Source organism: Salmo salar, chromosome 19 (genome assembly GCF_965601325.2).
Source record: "Salmo salar chromosome 19, fSalSal1, whole genome shotgun sequence".
NCBI lineage: Eukaryota > Metazoa > Chordata > Actinopteri > Salmoniformes > Salmonidae > Salmo > Salmo salar.
In genome coordinates, this window is record NC_138309.1 from 10,456,589 (window position 1) to 10,478,644 (window position 22,056).

At 43.9% G+C, this 22,056-nt stretch overlaps 2 protein-coding genes across 11 annotated transcripts; both read left to right on the forward strand.

The window, feature by feature from the left end:
• Positions 1-197: 197 nt before the first annotated feature.
• LOC106578419 (nucleoporin p58/p45) lies at positions 198-13,105 on the forward strand. 10 transcript variants are annotated; one of them, XM_014157170.3, is made up of 15 exons: positions 200-650; positions 3,148-3,305; positions 3,464-3,496; positions 3,689-3,955; positions 4,177-4,218; positions 4,306-4,465; positions 4,607-4,672; positions 4,801-4,975; positions 5,085-5,164; positions 6,547-6,665; positions 6,767-6,849; positions 6,969-7,170; positions 11,386-11,469; positions 11,914-12,012; positions 12,152-13,105. In XM_014157170.3, exons 1-15 carry the CDS (start codon positions 571-573, stop codon positions 12,319-12,321), a joined length of 1,818 nt encoding a protein of 605 aa, XP_014012645.1. In that variant the 5' UTR covers positions 200-570; the 3' UTR covers positions 12,322-13,105. The 10 variants fall into 10 exon arrangements, with proteins under 10 accessions (XP_014012648.1, XP_014012647.1, XP_014012646.1 ...); XM_014157178.3 differs by having other exon boundaries at positions 240-258; XM_014157172.3 differs by lacking the exon at positions 4,177-4,218 and having other exon boundaries at positions 199-650.
• Positions 13,106-14,239: 1,134 nt separating this feature from the next.
• LOC106578423 (ropporin-1-like protein) lies at positions 14,240-20,981 on the forward strand. Its single transcript, XM_045702879.2, has 4 exons — positions 14,240-14,246; positions 15,026-15,240; positions 15,346-15,483; positions 15,625-20,981. The coding sequence occupies exons 1-4, from the start codon at positions 14,240-14,242 to the stop codon at positions 15,742-15,744; spliced, it is 480 nt and encodes a 159-aa protein (XP_045558835.1). The 3' UTR covers positions 15,745-20,981.
• The last annotated feature ends 1,075 nt before the right edge of the window (positions 20,982-22,056 follow it).

Consider the following 22,056-nt stretch of genomic DNA (forward strand, 5'->3'; position numbering starts at 1 on the left):
ATTCCAGGCGTTATGGGAAATGTTTCAACCCATACATCAGACATTGAATTCAGAGTAGTCTGAGTAGAGGATATTCTTGTAAGGCATTACTCCACCACCTATTACTATTTCCACATATTCTGTAATCTTTCTTTCCATCGTGACACATGCATGTTTTTAAAACCCGTTCTCAACCGCTAGATGTCCCCATATGACCGTCCAATCTGCCAAGTCCTCCAGTATCCCAGCAGGCCACAATAACCGGAAAATACATTGAGGGTAAAGCGCGGATTCAGAAAAACTGTTTTGAGAAAGAAGTTAGCATTTTAGTGCTGTTTAACTATATGCATAACGGATTAATTACGTTTACAGATCGCTGTAAAGGTGTATACGTTACTAAGCGTGTGAGTTTAAATCGCCGAATAGTATGTTTTGTTTTTCTTTTACGTTACCATGACTTCGTAGCAACAGTGTCACAGTCACACTGGCCTGCACGCGGGCGTTCGTACATTTCAAAGCTAGCTAACAGCTATCGAACAGTCAGTTAGATAAAGTTTGACTAACTAGAAACTTGGTTGTTGTTGCTTAAAGATGTCAGGCTTTAATTTCGGATCCGGGGCTATTGGTTCCACCAATGCTGGCGGAGGGTTTTCGTTTGGAGCCGCTGCCAGGTAAGAATTGTATGGCTGACGTAAGTTAGCTTTATGTCGCGGATATGTAGATACAGCGCGGTTTACCCAGAATGTATTGTAGCCAACTAACTAACTAGCTTCCTAAATATCGATGTAGAAGTAATCATGCAAACAGCGCTTTGATGTGTGTCAAACTGCTAATATATTATGGGTGTGTCAACTAGTTGTTTCTCATTCATATATATGTATATATATATATATATATAGTGTGTGTGTGTGTGTGTGTGTGTGTGTGTGTGTGTGTGTGTGTGTATATTAGAGGTCGACCGATTTAATCGGAATGGCCGATTTAATTAGGGCCGATTTCAAGTTTTCACAACAATCGGTAATCGGTATTTTTGGCCACCGATTTGCCGATATTTTTTTAACTAGGCAAGTCAGTTAATGACGGCCTAGGAACGGTGGGTTAACCGCCTTGTTCAGGGGCAGAACGACAGATTTTTACCTTGTCAGCTTGGGGATTCAATCTTGCAACCTTACGGTTAAGTAGTTCAACGCTCTAACCACCTGCTTTACATTGCACTCCACGAGGAGCCTGCTTTACGCGAATGCAGTAAGAAGCCAAGGTAAGTTGCTAGCTAGCATTAAACTTATCTTATAAAAAACAATCAGTCAATCATAATCACTAGTTAACTACACATGGTTGATGATATTACTAGTTTATCTAGCCTGTCCTGCGTTGCATATAATCGATGCGGTGCGCATTCGCGAAAAAGGACTGTCGTTGCTCCAACATGTACCTAACCATAAACATCAATGGCTTTCTTAAAATCAATACACAAGTATATATTTTTAAACCTGCATATTTAGTTAATATTGCCTGCTAACATGAATTTCTTTTAACTAGGGAAAATGTGTCACCTCTGCAACAGAGTCAGGGTATATGCAGCAGTTTGGGCCGCCTGGCTCGTTGCGAACTGTGTGAATACTATTTCTTCCTAACAAAGACAGCCAACTTCGCCAAACGGGGGATGATTTAACAAAAGCGCATTTGCGAAAAAAGCCCAATCGTTGCACGACTGTACCTAACCATAAACATCAATGCCTTTCTTAAAATCAATACACAAAGTATATATTTTTAAACCTGCATATTTAGCTAAAAGAAATCCAGGTTAGCAGGCAATATTAACCATGTGAAATTGTGTCACTTCTCTTCCGTTCAATGCAACAGTTTGGGCCACCTGGCACGTTGCGAACTAATTTGCCAGAATTTTACGTAATTATGACATAACATTGAAGGTTGTGCAATGTAACAGGAATATTTAGACTTATGGATGCCACCCGTTAGATAAAATACGTAACGGTTCTGTATTTCACTGAAAGAATAACGTGATAGTTTCCGGATTCGACCATATTAATGACCTATGGCTTGTGTTTCTCTGTGTTATGTTATAATTAAGTCTATGATTTGATAGAGCAGTCTGACTGAGCGATGGTAGGCACCAGCAGGCTCGTAAGCATTCATTCAAACAGCACTTTCGTGCGTTTTGCCAGCAGCCCTTCGCAATGCATTGCGCTGTTATGACTTCAAGCCTGTCAACTCCCAAAATTAGGCTGGTGTAACCGATGTGAAATGGCTAGCTAATAGCGTTTCAAACGTCACTAGCTCTGAGACTTGGGAGTGGTTGTTCCCCTTGCTCTGCATGGATAACGCTGCTTCGAGGGTGGCTGTTGTCGATGTGTTCCTGGTTCAAGCCCAGGTAGGAGTGAGGAGCGGGACGGAAGCTATACTGTTACACTGGCAATACTAAAGTGCCTATAAGAACATCCAATAGTCAAAGGTATATGAAATACAAATCGTATAGAGAGAAATAGTCCTATAATTCCTATAATAACTACAACCTAAAACTTCTAACCTGGAAATATTGAAGACTCCTGTTAAAAGGAACCACCAGCTTTCATATGTTCTCATGTTCTGAGCAAGGAACTTAAACGTTAGCTTTCTTACATGGCACTTTTACTTTCTTCTCCAACACTTTGTTTTTGCATTATTTAAACCAAATTGAACATGTTTCATTATTTATTTGAGGCTAAATAGATTTTTTTGATGTATTATATTAAGTTAAAATAAGTGTTCATTCAGTATTGTTGTAATTGTCATCAGTACAAAAATAAATAAAAAATTGGCCGATTAATCGGTATCGGCTGTTTTTGGTCCTCCAATAACCGGTATCGATATCGGCGTTGAAAAATCATAATCGGTCGACCTCTAGTGTGTGTGTGTGTGTGTGTATATATATATAGTGTGAGAGAGAAGTGTGTCATTGTTTGTATTCAGTGTGGGGTTTAGACTCAGGCCTTTTCTATGTCATAGCTAACATTACTTACTGTTCGTATTCAACGGATATACATTGTAATTGTGACAGCGGCATATTGCACGTCTGTAAATATGGTGAGGCATACTGCAAAGTCATGTAATGTTTTGTACTTCTTCCCTCTATCTCCCCCACTTTTTTTCTCTCACCCCTTTCTCTAGTACTCCAGCTGCAGCAGGTACAGGTGGGTTTACTCTGGGTGGAGCTCTGGGTGCTACAGCCCCAGCCTCCACCACCACCACCTCTTCTCTGGGCCTGGGCGTGTCACTATTCTCACAAAAACCTACTGGGGGGTTCTCCTTTAACACTCCTGCCTCAGGTAGGTACACATGTTCTCAACATGGCCTGTCGGTCTCTTTCCCTCTTCAGACCTGCCTCATGCTTGATGTTTCCTACCACCGAGCACAAAGAAATACACAGACAGACATTTAGGTGTAGGTGACCTATTGTAGTTATGGAGTTCTTGTTTTTGTGCAGGAGCTGCTGCACCCACCCAAGGCCTTACATTAGGTGAGCTTACTATCAATGTAGCTACACATTAGTCAAGACCTTCACTGCTACCATCGGCTCATCCCAGTCTGTGCCTTCGCATGATGATACAATAGTGCCTGTCTTGGCAGATTCATTTGTTAATGTCTGTGGGTGATGATGACATATGGTTGAGTCTACCTTTAACCCTGCTCTACCTGCTGTCTCTCCCAGGTGCCCCAGCAGCCTCTACAGCCCCTACTACGGGCTTCAGTATGACCTTCAATAAACCCTCTGCCTCGGCCCAACCCTTCTCCCTCACTGCAGCCTCCTCAGCCCCCACAGGGGCAGGACTGACACTAGGCTCCGTCCTCACCTCCACTGCACCACAGCAAGGAGCCACAGGATTCTCTCTCAACCTAGGGGGTGTGGCCGCAAGTACAGCCCCATCCACAGGTCTATCGCTGGGTTCCAGTATGTTCTCTAACATGGCTACTACTGGTTAGTTAACTAAACATCTCTGTCTCTCTCTGTTATCCAGAATAGCACTGGTTAGTTAATTACACACATCTCTCTCTGGGTCTCATCACACCTATCTTTTTCCATTTCTATCTCTTATCTCTGTCTTTTCACTACATTCCTTATTTGGAGGTAGTGAATGATCTGTCTCATGTGTGCATGTGTGTGTGACTAACACCTTTTTGATTATGTGTTGATCTTAGGTCTGAGTCAGTCCACTCTTGGAGGACTGGGGTTTGCGTTAGGTTTGTATGGGTGTCAGACTAACATTTGCATGGTTGTGTTTGTGCGTGTCAGTGTGTTTATTTGTGTTAATGTTTGTCTGTTTTCAGGTTTGGGCCAGACTACTCTCGGATCAGGGGGGTTGACGTTAGGTTCCCTGGCCTCTACCTCCACGGCGGTGTCAGCGGCCCCCAGCCTTGGACTGGGCGGAGTTGACTTCAGCACCTCCTCAGAGAAGAAAAGTGACAAATCATCAGGGGCCAGCCCACAGTGAGTCCCACTGACTGACAACCGTCTGGACCAATGAGTGTCCACAGTGTCATTTCTTGACCAACCGTTTATTATGATCATCATAATAGGTAATATATCTGACTCTTGTCCCTGTTTATTTTTCTTTCTTCTCACTCTCAGAGACAGCAAAGCTTTGAAAGATGAAAATTTGCCTCCAGTCATCTGTCAGGATGTAGACAACTTCCAGTACGTAAATCAGTACTTTTCTTCAACTACACCCTGTGTTAGTGTATGTGGCTCTAACAGTACTGTGTTTGCATATCTTTGATCATGAAGATGCATTGTGTTGACCGTGTGAGTTCTCCGTCCTGTAGGAAGTTTGTGAAGGAGCAGAAGCAGGTTCACGAGGAGATCAGCAGGATGTCATCTAAAGCCATGCTGAAGGTTCAGGACGACATCAAGAGTCTCAAACAGCTGCTGTCTGTCAGCGCCTCGGGACTACAGAGAAACGCCCTGGCTATAGACAAACTGAAGATGGAGACTGCACAGGTACACATGCTGATGTCACATGGTCTTTTGAGGAATTAAGGCTCAAAATACACATGCCCTTACTGTTGCTGAACGTCATAGTCCCTCTCTCCTAACCCTCCTCGTCTAGGAGTTGAAGAATGCAGACATAGCTCTGCGGACTCAGAAGACTCCCCCTGGACTCCAACACGACAACACAGCTCCCTATGAGTGAGTATTCCTATCACCATCATTGTTATATCCCCCTGAACTTACACTACATGATCAAAAGTATGTGAACACCTGCTCGTCGACTATCTCGTTCCAAAATCATGGGTATTAATATGGAGTTGGTCCCCCCTTTGCTTCTATAACAGCCTCCACTCTTCTGGGAAGGCTTTCCACTAGATGTTGGAACATTTCTGCGGGGACTTGCTTCCATTCAGCCACAAGAGCATTAGTGAGGTCGGGTACTGATTTTGGGCAATTAGGCCTGGCTCGCAGTCGAAGCTCCAATTCACCCAAAGGTGTTCGATGGGGTTGAGGTCAGGACTCGGTGCAGGCCAGTCAAGTTCTTCCACACCAATCTCGGCAAACCATTTCTGTATGGACCTCGCTTTGTGCACAGGGGCATTGTCATGCTGAAACAGAAAAGGGCCTTCCCCAAACTGTTGCCACAAAGTTAGAAGCACAGAATCGTCTAGAATGTCATTATATGCTGTGGCGTTAAGATTTCCCTTCAGTGGAACTAAGGGGCCTAGCCCGAACCATGAAAAACAGCCCCAGACCATTATTCCTCCTCCACCAAGCTTGACAGTTGGCACTATGCATTGGGGCAGGTAACATTCTCCTGGCTTCCGCCAAACCCAGATTCGTCCGTTGGACTGCCAGATGGTGAAGCGTGATTCATCACTCCAAAGAACGCGTTTCCTCTGCTCCAGAGTCCAATAGCGACAAGCTTTACACCACTCCAGCCGATGCTTGGCATTGCGCATGGTGATCTTAGACTTGTGTGTGGCTTCTCAGCCATGGAAACCCATTTCATGAAGCTCCCGACGAACAGTTGTTGTGCTGAAGTTGCTTCCAGATGCAATTTGGAACTCTGTAGTGAGGGTTGCAACAGAGGACAGAAGGTTTTTACACGCTTCCGCAGTCGGCTGTCCCGTTCTGTGAGCTCGTGACCTACCACTTCGCGGCTGAGCCGTTGCTGCTCCTAGGCATTTCCACTTCACAATAACAGAATTTACAGTTGACCGGGGCAGCTCTAGCAGGCCAGACATTTGATGAACTGACTTGTTGGAAAGGTGGCGTCCAATGACTGTGCCATGTTAAGTCACAGAGCTCTTCAGTAAGGCCATTTCACTGCCGATGTTTGTCTATGGAGATTGCATGGCTGTGTGCTTGATGCACCTGTCAGCAAAGGGTGTGGCTGAAATAGCTGAATCCACTCATTGAAAGGGGTGTCCACATACTTTTGTGTGTGTGTGTGTGTGTGTGTGTGTGCACCATACCCCTTTTTTGATTTTGAACCACCGATGAATGTACTGCATTTTAGCCATAATAAATTCAATCCTGGCTGTCTTCTTTCTTTCTCTCTGTCTGTCTGTCTGTAGTTATTTCCGGTGTTTAGTGGAACAGTTTGAGGTCCAGTTGCAGCAGTACAGACAGCAGATAGAGGAACTGGAGAATCACCTCACTACACAGGGCAGTGGATCACACATCACACCACAGGGTAACATGCATGCATACATACATACATACATACAATCTCTTGACTTTCTTCATTGTCTTTATGTGTGTGTTTTTGTGTCTCTCACTGGATATTGTGTGTAGATTTGTCACTGGCCATGCAGAAGTTGTACCAGACGTTTGTGGCTCTGGCTGCTCAGCTCCAGTCAGTACACGAGAACGTCAAGGTAAGTCCTACAGACATCACTGTTGACTGACTGTTCTATAACAAATCACCTTGTTACAGAAATAAATATTGAGTATTTTGAATGAAGTGATTGAGGTTCTTCCTCTGGGGTATCTGTAGACCCTGAAGCAGCAGTACCTGGGATACCGCCGGGCCTTCCTGGAGGACTCCACGGATGTCTTCGAGTCCAAGCGGGTGGCCAGTAAGAAGTGGCAGAGTGCCCCACGCATCACCACTGGCCCCGCCCCCTTCAGCAGCGTCCCCAATGCGGCGGCGGTCGCCATGGCAGCCACGCTGAGCCAGCAGCAGCAGCCCGGCCCAGGTCTGACCTCTGCCTTCAAGTTCTAGAACCCTGACCCCCTCACCTTTGACCTTTCACCTTACCACCCCTCAGTCTGACAGAGAGAGTGGGGAGGAGAGAGATGTAGGGGGAGAGAAGGAAAGTGGGACAGAATTAAAAAAATGTAGCCAGTGCCCAACTTTTAGGTTAGTTTGTCTTTTCTTTCTCTGGAAAGAGGGAAAGAAATGGAGGGAAGGAGAAAGAGGAGAATGTAAAAGCAACATAGTAAGTTCCAAACTGTGTCCAGTTTGTCTTTCTCCAGTGGTTCTGCTCTATATGTGTGAGAAGACCTTTTCCTCACAGGCATTAGACCCAAAGCAATCTTTCTGCGGCTGTGTTGGAACTGCCTGTTTATAAACGTAGCACGGGCCATTACTCGGCTCTCTGCTTTTCCCTTAATCTCCCCCCTCTCTCTCTCTGTCTCTCTCTGTCTCTCCCTCCATAAGAGAAGCACTTAACAGTTTCTCAGTGAATCTGTGGCTTTTTAAGATGATTGAGAAAGTGTAGAGTCCTCAGATTACTGGAGATGAGACTAAAAACAAGAAGGCAGGACTCGTATCACTGGGTATTCATTCACAGCTCTCATCTGTCCCAGACAGACTCTAGACTAGAATCTTTTGAATACTTGGAGGCTGCATTCTCTTTGGGTTCAGTCACCTAATTTATATTGAATGGGTTCTTGATTATCTATATTTATTGAAGGTGCTTTTTTGTGAAGCTTAACTGCTTTGGTTTTATTGAATAAAATATCTTAGGTAGTTTGTCTGGAGCTAGTCTGGATGGCGTGACGTGGTGGTTCCAGGTGAGTGTGCTCTGTGTCTTCGATTAGGACGCAACTGTCCAAATCGGTTTAGTTCGGAAACTGGGTCTCAACCTTTTTTTTTTTTATTAGGATTTTCCTGAACAAATTGGTTTAGATTAGGACACAGTTGTGTCTGTGTGTGTGTTTTCATAAAGCAGTAATGTAGCTTTCACTGTGTGGTAGCAGTCTTGATAAGCACTTAAATCACACACACACTCTCATTCTCTCTCACACACACACACACACACACACACACACACACACACACACACACCCACCCACCAGCCTTAGACCAGCAGATCTCCCTTCCCAACTCGGTTGTATGTAATGATTTGCCCTTTTTCTCGGCATCTGTCATTTTGTCTTTGACATGCTTCACCTATATTTCAGGATGACATTTTAAAAGTTCAAGACGATCTGACAGTGTATAGCCTAGTGTTTAAAGAAGATATTATAATTTACTGCACAGGTCTACATCAAAAGAGTGTTTTTAATTTCAGTGAAAGATTTTAACTGTTGAACATATGCATTCCTTTTTGTAACAACGGCAGAGTCTTTAGTTGTAATAGCAATAACAGCAGGCTCTGGTTGCTAGTGGCCAGGTGTGTGCTTGTCTGTCTGTGTGTGTGTGACTGTATCTGCATTGTTAGACAGGACATTGACTGCCTCAGCCGGTAATGACCATTGTACAGTAATTTTAACCACAGACAAGACAACCACTTCTACCTGACAGTCCATATCACTTTCAATCCATCACTATGCATTCTACAATAACCTTTTGACTAAGATAATGATTGTGATTTATCAGTATTTCCTACACACACTACTTAACACTGGCAGGTGGTCTACCATGCAGGTCTACCTCACTCCAGAATATAGATGGCAGAGGGGCTGATGACGCACAGTCTGTCTGTATAGATGGAACCTAGTTCTCTTTAGTTCCATAATCCATTCTATTTAATAGAATGGCTACAGTGTTACGTCACTCACTAGTTTTACAGGGGAGAAACCAAGTGAACGTGCTGCTCGTATCGACTGCCTTGGGAAGGCCAGTTGGATCATTAGTGCCAAAAATCAGTATTTTTCTCTATTCAGAGTCGGCCATTTTGTGCTCCGAGATTAACCAACTGCTGCTCTGGACTGACCTGTCTGTCCTCCATCTCACGCTAGCATTCCAGAACCACTCTGGAACTTTGATTGTTCGAGAATGAGTAGCTAAATAGTTGTGAAACTGGAACACGTAAATTAGTTCTGGAACTCTGTGATTGGTTCTGGAACTTGTGGTCTGCTCTACATAGCAAACTCCTGTTAATGTGACAGGGCTGGCTAACAGGACTATGATGAATGCCTTGGGGCTTTTTGAAGGGGTTCTGTGAGGTCTGAAGGTCCTTTTTGTTTTTTTAAATCCCAGCCCCCGTCCCTGCAGGAGGCCTTTTGGTAGGCTGTCATTGTAAATAGGAATTTGTTCTTAGCTGACTTGCCTACTTAAATAAAATACTACTAGTTGTGGTTGGACTGACTGGCTGAGAGGCTGACTGGCTGAGAGGCTGACTGGCTGAGAGGCTGACTGGCTGAGAGGCTGACTGGCTGAGAGGCTGACTGGCTGAGAGGCTGACTGGCTGAGAGGCTGTCCGTCCACTCAGACAGTGTTCAGACTCAGAGGAATAGCTAGTTGGAGCCAGTGAGGTGCTGGGATGTTTGTAGAACACTGGTATTGGCTGGGGAGGTGTATTTTCAGACAAAAACACAGATGCCAATTCTGTGCCCTGTTCAGGAGGGTGTGACATTACAGAACGTTCAGATAGAAATGTGTTGTAGAATAGGGAGTCATCTCAGCTCTATTCATTACATTTCTGTCTTCAACGTACAGAACATGTCACATCACTGAACACACCCCTCATCTTCACTCTGGTTCAGAGTGCTTTTGTTTAGAATGGTGTGTTTAATCTAAATATAACCAATGCTTGTTGTTGACGATGATGCATATATCTGATACTATATAATATTGTGTGCCTTTTGAAACTAGACATATTATTAATAACAATAATAATTTTGCGATGCATTTTTTTCTGGCACATGCTAGTTCCTTCACTCTTGGAATCTTGAATAGTTTTGGAAAACTTGTGAAATGCAATATAGAGGCTAGGAATGAACAATCGGTTGTGTCCTTTAACTGTGTGTTTATATGTAAGTGGTATGGCTTTAAATTGACAATAAATCCCTTTTAAAGGAGCCACTTTGTCTTTGTTTCTTTTTGACTGGTAAATTACTGATTTTTGAACACCCAATTGGATTTAAGAGAATTAATGAGTACACTTTTTGGATGAAGCTAAAAACCAAACTGAGTTTGCATCTCTAAAATCCAATTTGAGAAACGATACAGGTGCACGGAGGTTCAGAGTGAAGGAACTAGCAGACATGTTTCTACCACAGTCACATTTATTTGACCATTTTATCTGTGGAAATCTATCCACAGTTGCTAATGTATTTGTAGAAATGTGTAGGGATTATCTTAAAGGGAACAACTTCGATGTGGCAGTAAGGTTAGTGTTGGGGTGAGACAGGAGGTTGGGCTTAGAAGTCTAGTGTAGTCTGGTGGAATGTAATACTGAACCACTGATCCATAGGGTCTTGACATGTTACTCTATTCACTCTTGTGGACACACACACAGCCTATATCACCACTGAATGTTGCAGAGGAGAGGGAACTTCAGTAACACACACACACACACACACACACACACACAGCCTATATCACCACTGAATGTTGCAGAGGAGAGGGGGAACTTCAGTAACACACACACACAGCCTATATCACCACTGAATGTTGCAGAGGAGAGGGGGAACTTCAGTAACACACACACACAGCCTATATCACCACTGAATGTTGCAGAGGAGAGGGAACTTCAGTAACACACACACACACACACACACAGCCTATATCACCACTGAACATTGCAGAGGAGAGGGGGAACTTCAGTAACACACACACACACACACACACAGCCTATATCACCACTGAACGTTACAGAGGAGAGGGGGAACTTCAGTAACACACACACACACACACACACAGCCTATATCACCACTGAATGTTGCAGAGGAGAGGGGGAACTTCAGTCACACACACACACACACAGCCTATATCACCACTGAATGTTGCAGAGGAGAGGGGGAACTTCAGTAACACACACACACACACACACACAGCCTATATCACCACTGAACGTTGCAGAGGAGAGGGGGAACTTCAGTAACACACACACACACACACACACAGCCTATATCACCACTGAACGTTGCAGAGGAGAGGGGGAACTTCAGTAACACACACACACACACAAACGGACACTCCCTAGTCCAGAGGAGTAAGCTGTGTGCTCTCTCTGTCTCAGGGAGCCAGGCGTCCCTGGGGTCTGGCTTGGGAAACCCCTTTGCCTTGGGAGTGGGCTCTAGCTTGGGCACCTCAGGCCTCGGAGGTACTACCTCTCTTTTTACATCTAGTCTTCTCTTCCTCATCCATCTCTACTATGTATCTTTTTCACTGTTCGTTGCTTTCTTTAGATCTCACTCGCAACCTCCCATTTCTCCCCCTCCTTGTGTGTGGAAGACTGTTGGCAGTGTTAGGAATGTATGTGGTGTGAGTTAAGCTCTTCACTATCTAGGGCTGAAACAGTCTGCCTGTAGCTGTGGTATGTAGTGCGTCTCTGCTTTAATCTTGTCATTGGATACAGTTACTTCCGCTATACCCTGTTTGTGAGTGAGCCATTACAGAGGCTTAGCTACTGTTCTTTCTCTCACTCTTGCAGTAGTTGTGTGTGTGGTGTGTCCATGAAGCTAAGCTCTCTCCCTCTCTCATGTAGTAGCAGCATAGTGAGTGTGTGTCCCTAAAGCTTGGCTCCCTCAATCTCTCTCCCCTGCAGTGTTTGGTGGGGGTCCAGGTTTCGGGGGGGTAGCGACGGGGGGCTCCTCATTTGGTTTCTCCTCCGCCAGCAAGCCCTCGGGAGGGAGCCTGAGTGCAGGTACACACACACACCATACCTCCTTGTGCAAGCTCTCTAGAGGGTGTTTTAGCAGACACACACACTCCCTGTGATCATACTCATTATTTGAATAACTCATGTCCTCTTTCTTCTGTTTCTCCTATCTCCTTCTCTCCAGGTTTTGGAAGCAACAGTAGTTCAGGGTTTAACTTCAGTAACCCCGGCCTCAACGCGTCTGCAGGCCTGACGTTTGGCGTGTCCAACCCTCCCGCCACGGGCTTCGGCACTGGCGGTCCACTGCTGCAGCTCAAGAAGCCCCCGGTGGGAAACAAGAGGGGCAAGAGATAGAGGGGCAAAGGGAACGGTTAGGATTTGGGGGAGGGTAAGCTGATCCTAGATCTGTGACTTCCAGAACTGTCCAAGGTTGTTTAATGGGTCACAGTCCATGTAGATGGATTTGGGAGGGTACGTTTATTCTAGACCTGTGCCTAAGGGTGACTTCTAGAGCTGTCCAGGGGATGTCGGGGTGTAACAGTCTGTCCCAGATCTTTATTTTTATACCTGACGGGGGAACAGAGGGTTTGAGGGAGGGGGGTGATGCAGGATCAGGGTGGAGGGAATGAGGAGAGGGAGAAGTCAAGCAGAAAAAACTGTTGAAACAGATCAGCACATTTGGATAAGGTTCATAACCTGTGTTTTGTTCTTTTTAAACGTCCTCATTATTGTTTCATCGTGATTGCTTTGTTTTTGTAGAGTTTCTATTTTATAGTCTTTGTAAGTGTTTGTTGTGTGTGCAAGGATGCATGCAAGGGAGAGAACTGGCTGTGCTGAATGTCCCACACAGCCCCAAATTAGAACCTGAAAGGGTACCAGAACACACCAAACATGCACAAACACATACATACATACATACATTTCCTGTCAAGTGTGAATTTATGCAGTGTGTGTGTCAATAGACCGTGGTGTTGTTTTAGGGCAGGTGGATGATGAGCATATTACTGTCTGCTTTTCTATTGTCTTCTGATTCTCTCTGTTACCAAATAGTGATGTCATCCTCTTCTATTCATCTGAGTTGATAAGTGTAAACCTGTATTTTCAAACATCAGTTTAATAATAAAATTCCTGATGTTGATGATGGGTTTCCTTTATGTCTGTTTTTGTTGAAATGTTTCTCTTATGAGCAGACAGAGGTCATGTATCAAGTGTTTGGAAAGATAATCTGCTGTTTGCCTGTTTACAATGCCACCTGGCGGTTGAACAAATATTTTGCGGCAATACATGTCATCTTTCTGGTCCAATCACCGAAGCTTACTGTTGCTATGTGACCTCGAGGGCAAACATTTGGGGTTACTACGCAAAGATAATGGGGTTGTGCATCCCTAAACCAAATCAAATTTTTATGTAATTTAGCAATTTATCTATTGGTTTTTTTGCCACCAAGCAAGATATTCGATTCCGTATTCAGGTAAGAGTTTTTGTAGTAACTAAACTGATTACATTACTTTGTTATCCGTGTTTTATGTATGCTAAACGTAGCTAGCTAAAACCGTGCCCTAGTTAATACTATTTATACTAGCTAATATATCACAGCTTGAATAACATTTAATTACCCACAAAAAAATAATTAAAAAATAAAATGAATTCCCACTTTATTTCCCAGCAATGCCTTCTCCAGATACTATGTACTGTTCCCAGCAAATCAACATCCCCCAGTGAACTACCAGACATCCTGAAACAGTTCACCAAAGCTGCCATCAGAACCCAACCCCGGGATGTACTGGCTACGATGGTCTGCAGCCTCCCTGGATGTGACTAGACTGTAGGAGAGTTAAAAAGGTTATTCCATCAAACTTCAAATTATTAGAATAGTACACAACGCAGAACAGAACAACCAGTGTGAGGCTCAGTGGCCCAAACCCGCGAACAGGAATATTCCAAATTCAGACAGAAGGGGGGAGTCAGATCGCTATGATCGCCAGGAACTTTACTTTTGGTGTCTATTTTTAATTGTTGTGCTGCCTGTTGATGTTAGGTGGGCAGCTACAGAAGCTGAATGATGTTAACATCTTCGGGTTTTGTTTCATTAAATGTATTTTATTTCATCTGGGTGCTTGCGTCACCTACTAACACCCTGGTACTACCCGTAGCTCCCGTTCTCCTCAATCCGAGAAAACACTGAAAGGTATGTGTTGCAGATTACTCCTTTGTAGGCCATAATGTGAAATAAATTAAACATCCCAAGGTTAATGCTGTAGATATTGTTATAATGGAGTGTGAGACTATTGAAACATGTAACTTTCAGAGTTTTATTGTTATTAATATAGTTTACAAAGTGCTGCAGTTGCCAGCTAGCATGCCTTTCTGTGATGCAGACAGTTAGCTGAGCTGCAGACTTGTGATGGCGTTGCATTATGGGAGATGTAGTTTTATGCCCTCTTAGGTCTGAATGGAAAGTGGCGATTTCACGTTGTAACTTGTTTGTGTTGCAGTGTTTTTGTACATGAGTTGTTGTATTTTGGTACTGTCAACACTGAAAGCACCTAGCAATGTATTGGGGATGTGAGACAGGATATGTATTTTACCTTTCTTCATGCTCCTGTGTAGAACAACTTGTCAGATGGTGCATTGGAGACTGATGTGTTCCTGTCCTGTCTTTTCACAATACTATTGAAGGTATGGTTCTATTGTCTAAGAATTAAGATTATACATTCGTTGTATTAAGGACTGGTTATTATTTTATACTATACATTATGGCTTTATGTATGAATGTGATTTGTGTGAGTCCGAGAAAACACAGAGAGAAAGAACAAATTGTCAGATGGTGCATTGGAGACTGATGTGTTCCTGTCCTGTCTTTTCAAAATACTATTGCAGACCAACATAAAAGCCAAAAAGACAGCTGTGGTGTCGCTCTTCATTTCTTGGTTCTCCTGTGGTACATATAAAACCCACTACAGGCCCACCAAGAGAACCCGGGCTTTTATGGTACAGGTGGTCGTACATTGGCCGTGTAACTACCCAGTATCTGAGCAGGGATAATAGGCAGGTTAAGGTGAAATTGTTTCGTTAAAGTGTATCTGTTGTTGTTATATTGGGTACTTCTCTGCCCTGTCCAAAGGAGACATTCTACCAACCAAGGAGAGGCTGGAGAGGCCTGTCGCCACACAGAAGACAGATACCGGACTAACTCCAGGCCTGCTCAAGGTCCTAAACAAACAGATACTCAGTAACCCACAGAATGACACCAGGCCTCCTCTCTCCTATTTGGTACTCTAGCTTGCCCCTATTATAACTGTCTAAGGTAGTTGAAACATTGAGAGGAACCAAGCTAATTGAACCCCTGTTCTCCCTCCTCTCTCCATGTGTTTCTAGCCTATTCCCAAGGAGACGATCAGTATGGAGGAGCTGCAGCAGAAGTGGAAGGGTCTGTGTCAGCCCTCAGAGCAGCTGGACACTGCTGGCCCTGGGGAACTTATTTGCCAACATCCACTGGATGCAGTTATTCGCTCTGTAAGGGGTGATTGACTGGCTCCCATATGTCAGTCAGTCTCCAGAGTGAAACAGTGGTGTAGTTCTTATAAGTACCACATGGAGGCAGTATTGCACTGTCTTGATGACCCGGGGTTTACTGACTTTTCTGTGTGTGTTCAGATCATCAATGCCTTGAGGTATGCGTGTGAAATCCTGGCGGAGAATGAAGGGGGTGGAGCGGCGACGATGCCCTTTGATCTGTTCGCAGGGCTGTACACCTACCTGGCCCACCTGGGCTGAGAGATCCCCAGGACCAGATAGACAGCTTCCTAAGCAGCCTGCAGGAGCCTGTCTGAGTACACTACCCTATACACACTTTCTCTATCACTCTGTAGCTGTCTGTCAGTCTCTCTCACTATCTATCCCCCTCTGTCTCTACCTCTATCTATCCTGTTGTTCATTAGCCGTATAGGCCTAGTACAGTAATATTATTGGTTTATAGGGAGAGAACATACCTGTAGTATTCACAGCATACCTGTACTGTGGATGGGACATTACATTACAAAGGCGGTCAATACCCTCTCAAATATCCTAACCCTAATTCTATTGACTATCATTGTGTACGATATGATTACGTTATCAAACACTGCCTAAGACGATTGGGAATATACCCTCAACATGAGATGGTAGAGATACTGTGGTTAGAATCATAGATATGGTAGTAAGCAGCATGAAATGGTTCTAAAACAAGGCATTAATGTTTACATCACCAAACAGAATGACATGATTCAGGTGGCTAACTTCTACAGCGGCAAAAACTGAGAGAATAGGAGAGGGAGAGAGACGATAGGGAAGAGAAGGAAGAAACTGAGCGTAGCAGGATAAAAGGGTTTACTACTTACTCTACAAATGCATTCTCTAAATCAACATGAATTCAGGATCAGTGATTTTCTTCTCTATTAATGCTCAGATTTGGACAATAATAATAAATAATAGCCAGCGCTTGAATTATATCCCAAACAGAATGCTCTCAAGGTCATTGAGTTTGGTCCATATCTTATTGAGAGTTGCTGTGATATTACATGGAAGGCTACTGTATGTAAGTTAGTATCACTGGATCCAATGACACCCGCTCCTGTCCTGACGGGTTAGTCGATAGTTAATTTGTCATGCTCATGACATCAGTCAAGTGCCTGTTGCATTCTCTTTCCACTTGGCATATTCTGTGAGAGGGTCTGAGACAGAGAGATTGTCAGCTCTTGTGAAATGGAGATACAGTGTTCGTATCAGTGGTCCTCTCGGCAATAGAACAGACACTGATAAGGCTAGTGAGTGAGAGAGCCCCCAGATCATCTGTTCGAAGCTAACACACACACTGGTACACAGTAGCACATGCTGTATTACACAGAAGATTACCTGTGTGTGATAGTGAAAGCCAGAGAACACATCACTGCAGTGGTGGAACACAGGAATCAAAACAGACTAATCTCTCACTTTCTCTTTCCCATACAGTCGTCATGTAGGATGAGGAAATATTACAAGGAATTGACATCTCTGTTTGACAATGTATCGAGAACTCTCATTGCATGTACCAGTTGACTGCTTGCAGCATAGTAAAATCATCTCTCTAGCATGAAGCAGCCTAGGTAGGTACAGTGTCTTGCAAAAGTATTCACCCCCCCCTTGGCATTTTTCCTATTTTGTTGCATTATAACCTGTAATTTAAATAGGATTTTTATTTGGATTCCATGTAATGGACATACACAAAATAGTCCAAATTGGTGAAGTGAAATGAAAAAATTACTTGTTGCAAAAAATTACTACAAATTCAAAACAGAAAAGTGGTCTGTGCATATGTATTCACCCCTTTGCTATTAAGCCCCTAAATAAGATCTGGTGCAACCAATTACCTTCAGAAGTTGCATAATTAGATTGCACACAGGTGGACTTTTATTTAAGTGTCACATGATCTGTCACGTGATCTCAGTATATATACACCTGAAAGGCCCCAGAGTCTGCAACACCACTAAACAAGTGGCACCATGAAGACCAAGGAGCTCTCCAAACAGGTCAGGGACAAAGTTGTGGAGAAGTACAGATCAGGGTTGGGTTATAAAAAAAATATCAGAAACCTTGAACATCCCACGGAGCACCATTAAATCCGTTTTTTAAAAATGGAAAGAATATGGCACCACAACAAACCTGCCAAGAGAGGGTCGCCCACCAGAAGACCAGGCAAGGAGGGCATTAATCAGAGAGGCAACAGAGAGACCAAAGATAACCCTGAAGGAGCTGCAAAGCTCCACAGTGGAGATTGGAGTATCTGTCCATAGGATCACTTTAAGCCGTACGCTCCAAAGAGCTGGGCTTTACGGAAGAGTGGCCAGAAAAAAGCCATTGTTAAAGAAAAAAATAAACACATTGGACGATCGCCAAAAGGCCTGTGGGAGATTCCCCAAACATATGGAAGAAGGTATTCTGGTTAGATGAGACTAAAATTGAGCTTTTTGGCCATCAAGGAAAACGCAATGTCTGGCGCAAACCCAACACCTCATCACCCCGAGAACACCATCCCCACAGTGAAGCATGGTGGTATGTTTTTCATCGACTGGGAAACTGGTCAGAATTGAAGGAATGATGGATGGTCCTAAATACAGGGAAATTCTTGAGGGAAACATGTTTGTCTTCAAGAGATTTGAGACTGGGACGGAGGTTCACCTTCCAGCAGGAAATGACCCTAAGCATACTGCTAAAGCAACACTCGAGTGGTTTAAGGGGAAACATTTAAATGTCTTGGAATGGCCTAGTCAAAGCCCAGACCTCAATCCAATTGAGAATCTGTGGTATGACTTAAAGATTGCTGTACACCAGCGGAACCCATCCAACTTGAAGGAGCTGGAGCAGTTTTGCCTTGAAGAATGGGCAAAAATCCCAGTGGCTAGTTGTGCCAAGGTTATAGAGACATACCCCAAGAGACTTGCAGCTGTAATTGCTGAAAAGGGTGGCTCTACAAAGTATTGACTTTGGGGGGGGGGGGGTGAATAGTTATGCACGCTCAAGTTTTCTGTTTTTTTGTCTTATTTCTTGTGTTACACAATAATAAATATTTTGCATCTTCAAAGTGGTAGGCATGTTGTGTAAATCAAATGATACAACCCCCCAAAATCTATTTTAATTCCAAGTTGTAAGGCAACAAAATAGGAAAAATGCCAAGGGGTTCTTTCGCAAGCCACTGTATTACAGTGGGGGTTTCATGCCAGACAAAGTGTTTCTTGAATCTGCCAGGGTTTCACTGGGTTAATCTAGTTCCCTGGCTAGCCTGTCACTGATGGTAATGTAATAAACTCCTTTACCTCACAACACCCTGTCATCCCATTGGCTGTTGGCAGCGCTGCTTAATAAGCCCTGTGATCTGAATTGCTCCTGGCAGCGCTTGATGAGCTCTGTAATCTGATTGGCTTCTTGCAGAAATTGGTTAGGCAATCCTGTGATTTAATTGGCTGCTGGCTGTTTTAGGTAAAGGAGTCCTTTGATCGAATTGGCTCTTGGCAGTGATGGAGTCAGGGAGCAGAAAACGGTCTTGGTAAAGGTTACCCCTATTAGTTAAGGTTTAGGATTTGGGGATTGGGTAATCTGGTTCTATATCTGTGGTTCTGACCTCCAGATGCTGGGTTATGGAGAGGTTTGGGTAAGTGTGCTGCTTATAGACACACCACATCATGGTGCCAAAGTCATACGCTGCAAATCTCACAGGGAACACACACCCCTTGAGGCTGTTGATGTGAGGGCTGAGTGCTGTGAGACAGACTGCAGCATGATGCCAAACCTGAAGAGCAGACAACTCACTGCTAGGGAATCTCTTAATCCCTAACACACACACACTGCAACTCTCGCAGAGTACACACACACACACACACACAAACCTCTGACAGTGAACACTTACACAAACACACACACCCTCAGAGAACAAGTTTACAAACACAAACATAAGTCTCTCACACACACACACACACACGCTAGCATAGGTAGGACAAAGTTGAGGAAAGTAGGGTTTTCCTCTTTATCTTCCCAAATGAAGGGATGTAACCATATTACACAATAGTATCGGTACTAAACAGCAGTAGAGTGTAACCCTGGATGGTACAGGTATAAAACATGAGGTTTCCATGCTGTGAGTGTGGAGTGATCCAGCTAAGTTACAAGCCAGGTCAGGAAATAAGATCAGGGGGATTTTATGTTTCGGGACTGTTTAGCAGCAGGCTAGAGGGGTCAGGAAGGGGGCTCATCAGCACCCCTCCTTTTCTAACTAACCCCCATCTAGTCTGGGGGCCATGGGAAGTTGTATATGTTTTTTCGTGACCAGGTTTTTAACATTTTGTTTAAATGATTCCTTTTATGCTGTGATCTCTTCTAGGATCTGTCCATATAATCGTATTCATTTTGATCTAAAAAGGCAAGACTGATCCTGGATCAGCACTCATACTCTGAGATGCTGTGTGGATATGGGACCTGGTCTCTTTATTGTTCCTTAGGTAGCTCACGACTGAAGCTTGTGCACAAGACACCATAGACCTCAGTTATAGTCTCAGTGTGTAGCTTTGTAGAGTTCGTGGGCTGGGGTCCTGGAGAAGAATTTGTTGCACCACAGCAGCCTCTACTTTACAGCAGCCTGTCCCTGGGAAATAACATTTCTAGGGAGGTGAAGCTATCACAGAATAGTAAGTAGGAAGGAAGGAAACAAAGGAAACGAGGGGCCAAGGCCAGAGAGAACACAAAGCCCTCAGTGAGGAGAGGGAGTAACTTGGGAGATGGAACAGGAGAGAAAGAGAAGATGGCAACAAAGAAAGAGTTGGACCCGAAGGGAGGGAGGGAAGAAAACAACTTTTGTCCACTGACAACATGCTGTCAGGGTAGGTCACAGCTAACAATACAGTAGGGTCTCTCCTCTACAGCAACTAATTTTCTTTGTTTTGCCAAGGAGGAATGGTGAAGCCAGCTGACTTCAGGGATGGGATTTTTCCTGAAATGTCATTTTTTTCTGAAATCAGGAATTCCTGCTTTTCTGTCATCATCCTCCATTCAAAGAGCGTTGGAATTGATGACATATACTGCCTCCAAAAGCAGTATCCCATTTTCCCTGACTTTGTATGTTGTCTTGAATTATACTGGTCTCTGTATTGTGGACATGCCGTTTTCTAGACCAACAGACTGCACTGAGTAGGACACAGGACAGATGGCTTTCATATCCAGAGGCCTCATTCAAAGACCTGTCTGTCTATTGCCTGTCTATAATCATGTACTATGATTTGACTGTATGGCTGTTATGAACTGGTTCATTCTGTATGTGTGTATCTGTATCCATGTCCCATCTTATGTATCTGTTTCCATGTCCCATATTTTAATAAATGGTACACACACACAGTCCGACAAATACGCACGCATGCGTCGTGTTAATGAAGGGGATGTGCTCTGTGATTAGAATTTGTTAATTGCCACTCAGAAGGCTGAATAAATGCTATTGGAAGTAGTAAACACACTCCACCTATCTCTCTCATTCCTTTGCTTTCTCCCTCCCTCCTTTAGTGTCTACCTGGTGTTCTCTGCTCTGGCCAATTAACTTATACCTGTCAGTCAAAGAGCTACTAATCAACCTATTAATACGCAGCAGATTGGTGCTTTATGGGAAAAGGGGAAACAACTCAGAGACCTGTATAAACACACACACACGGTGTACTCAAACCCACACAGAGGCCAGGGTGTTTTGTACACTGCAGCATAGGGTATTCCAGGTGAGGGGATGGCTTGTTAAAGGGATACTTCACCTCAGAAATATATGTACATCTTTTTTTACAGACATTTTCCGACCTCCAAAGTAGAACCACTTTTGATGGCTGAAAACAACTTTGGGTGGATCTATGGCTTTAAGGTGTTGTGTAGGCTCTGTGTTTTAAAGAAATGAATTGAGAGGTCTGTAGGTAGAGAGTGCATGTATAGACATGTTTAAATCCCAGGTAAGATACTGTTGTGTTGAGGAATACTGACATAGATGAAGAATATAGGCAGTATGAGATATTCGTTGTCAGTTTATCTACTTATAATGGCAGATCTTCGTGGGAAAAAATGATATATATATATATATATATATACTGATGATTAGCATCTATAGAGCATTGACACGGGCCCACAGAAAATGCTTAGGCGTAAAGTTCCGGGTGCTGATCTGTTGAGTCACACCCCTTCTCTCTGTGACTGTCATACACCTGCCTGTGACCCTCAGAACATGGGCTCGGGACAGACGTTTACCTGTCCTTTACCCCCCCCAGGAGTTCTACTCTGATTGGCTGGCTGGGGATTCCAGGTGCGGCTCACAAGTCAAGATGAGATCAGGTGGGTCAGAATCACAGAGGGATAGATGAATTGCCACATATGAAGTTATATGGCAGGAACCAGGCAGATTCTTGTTCATTGTCTCTGTCGCGCACACAAAGAAACTGCAGCCAGGACCACTGGATGTGTGCATCAGGCCTTTGACTACATCAGGAGGATCAGGCCTGCTGAACACTAAACAGCCTTGTCATTCACTCCTGTTGGATCTGATTAGCAATGGGCTGA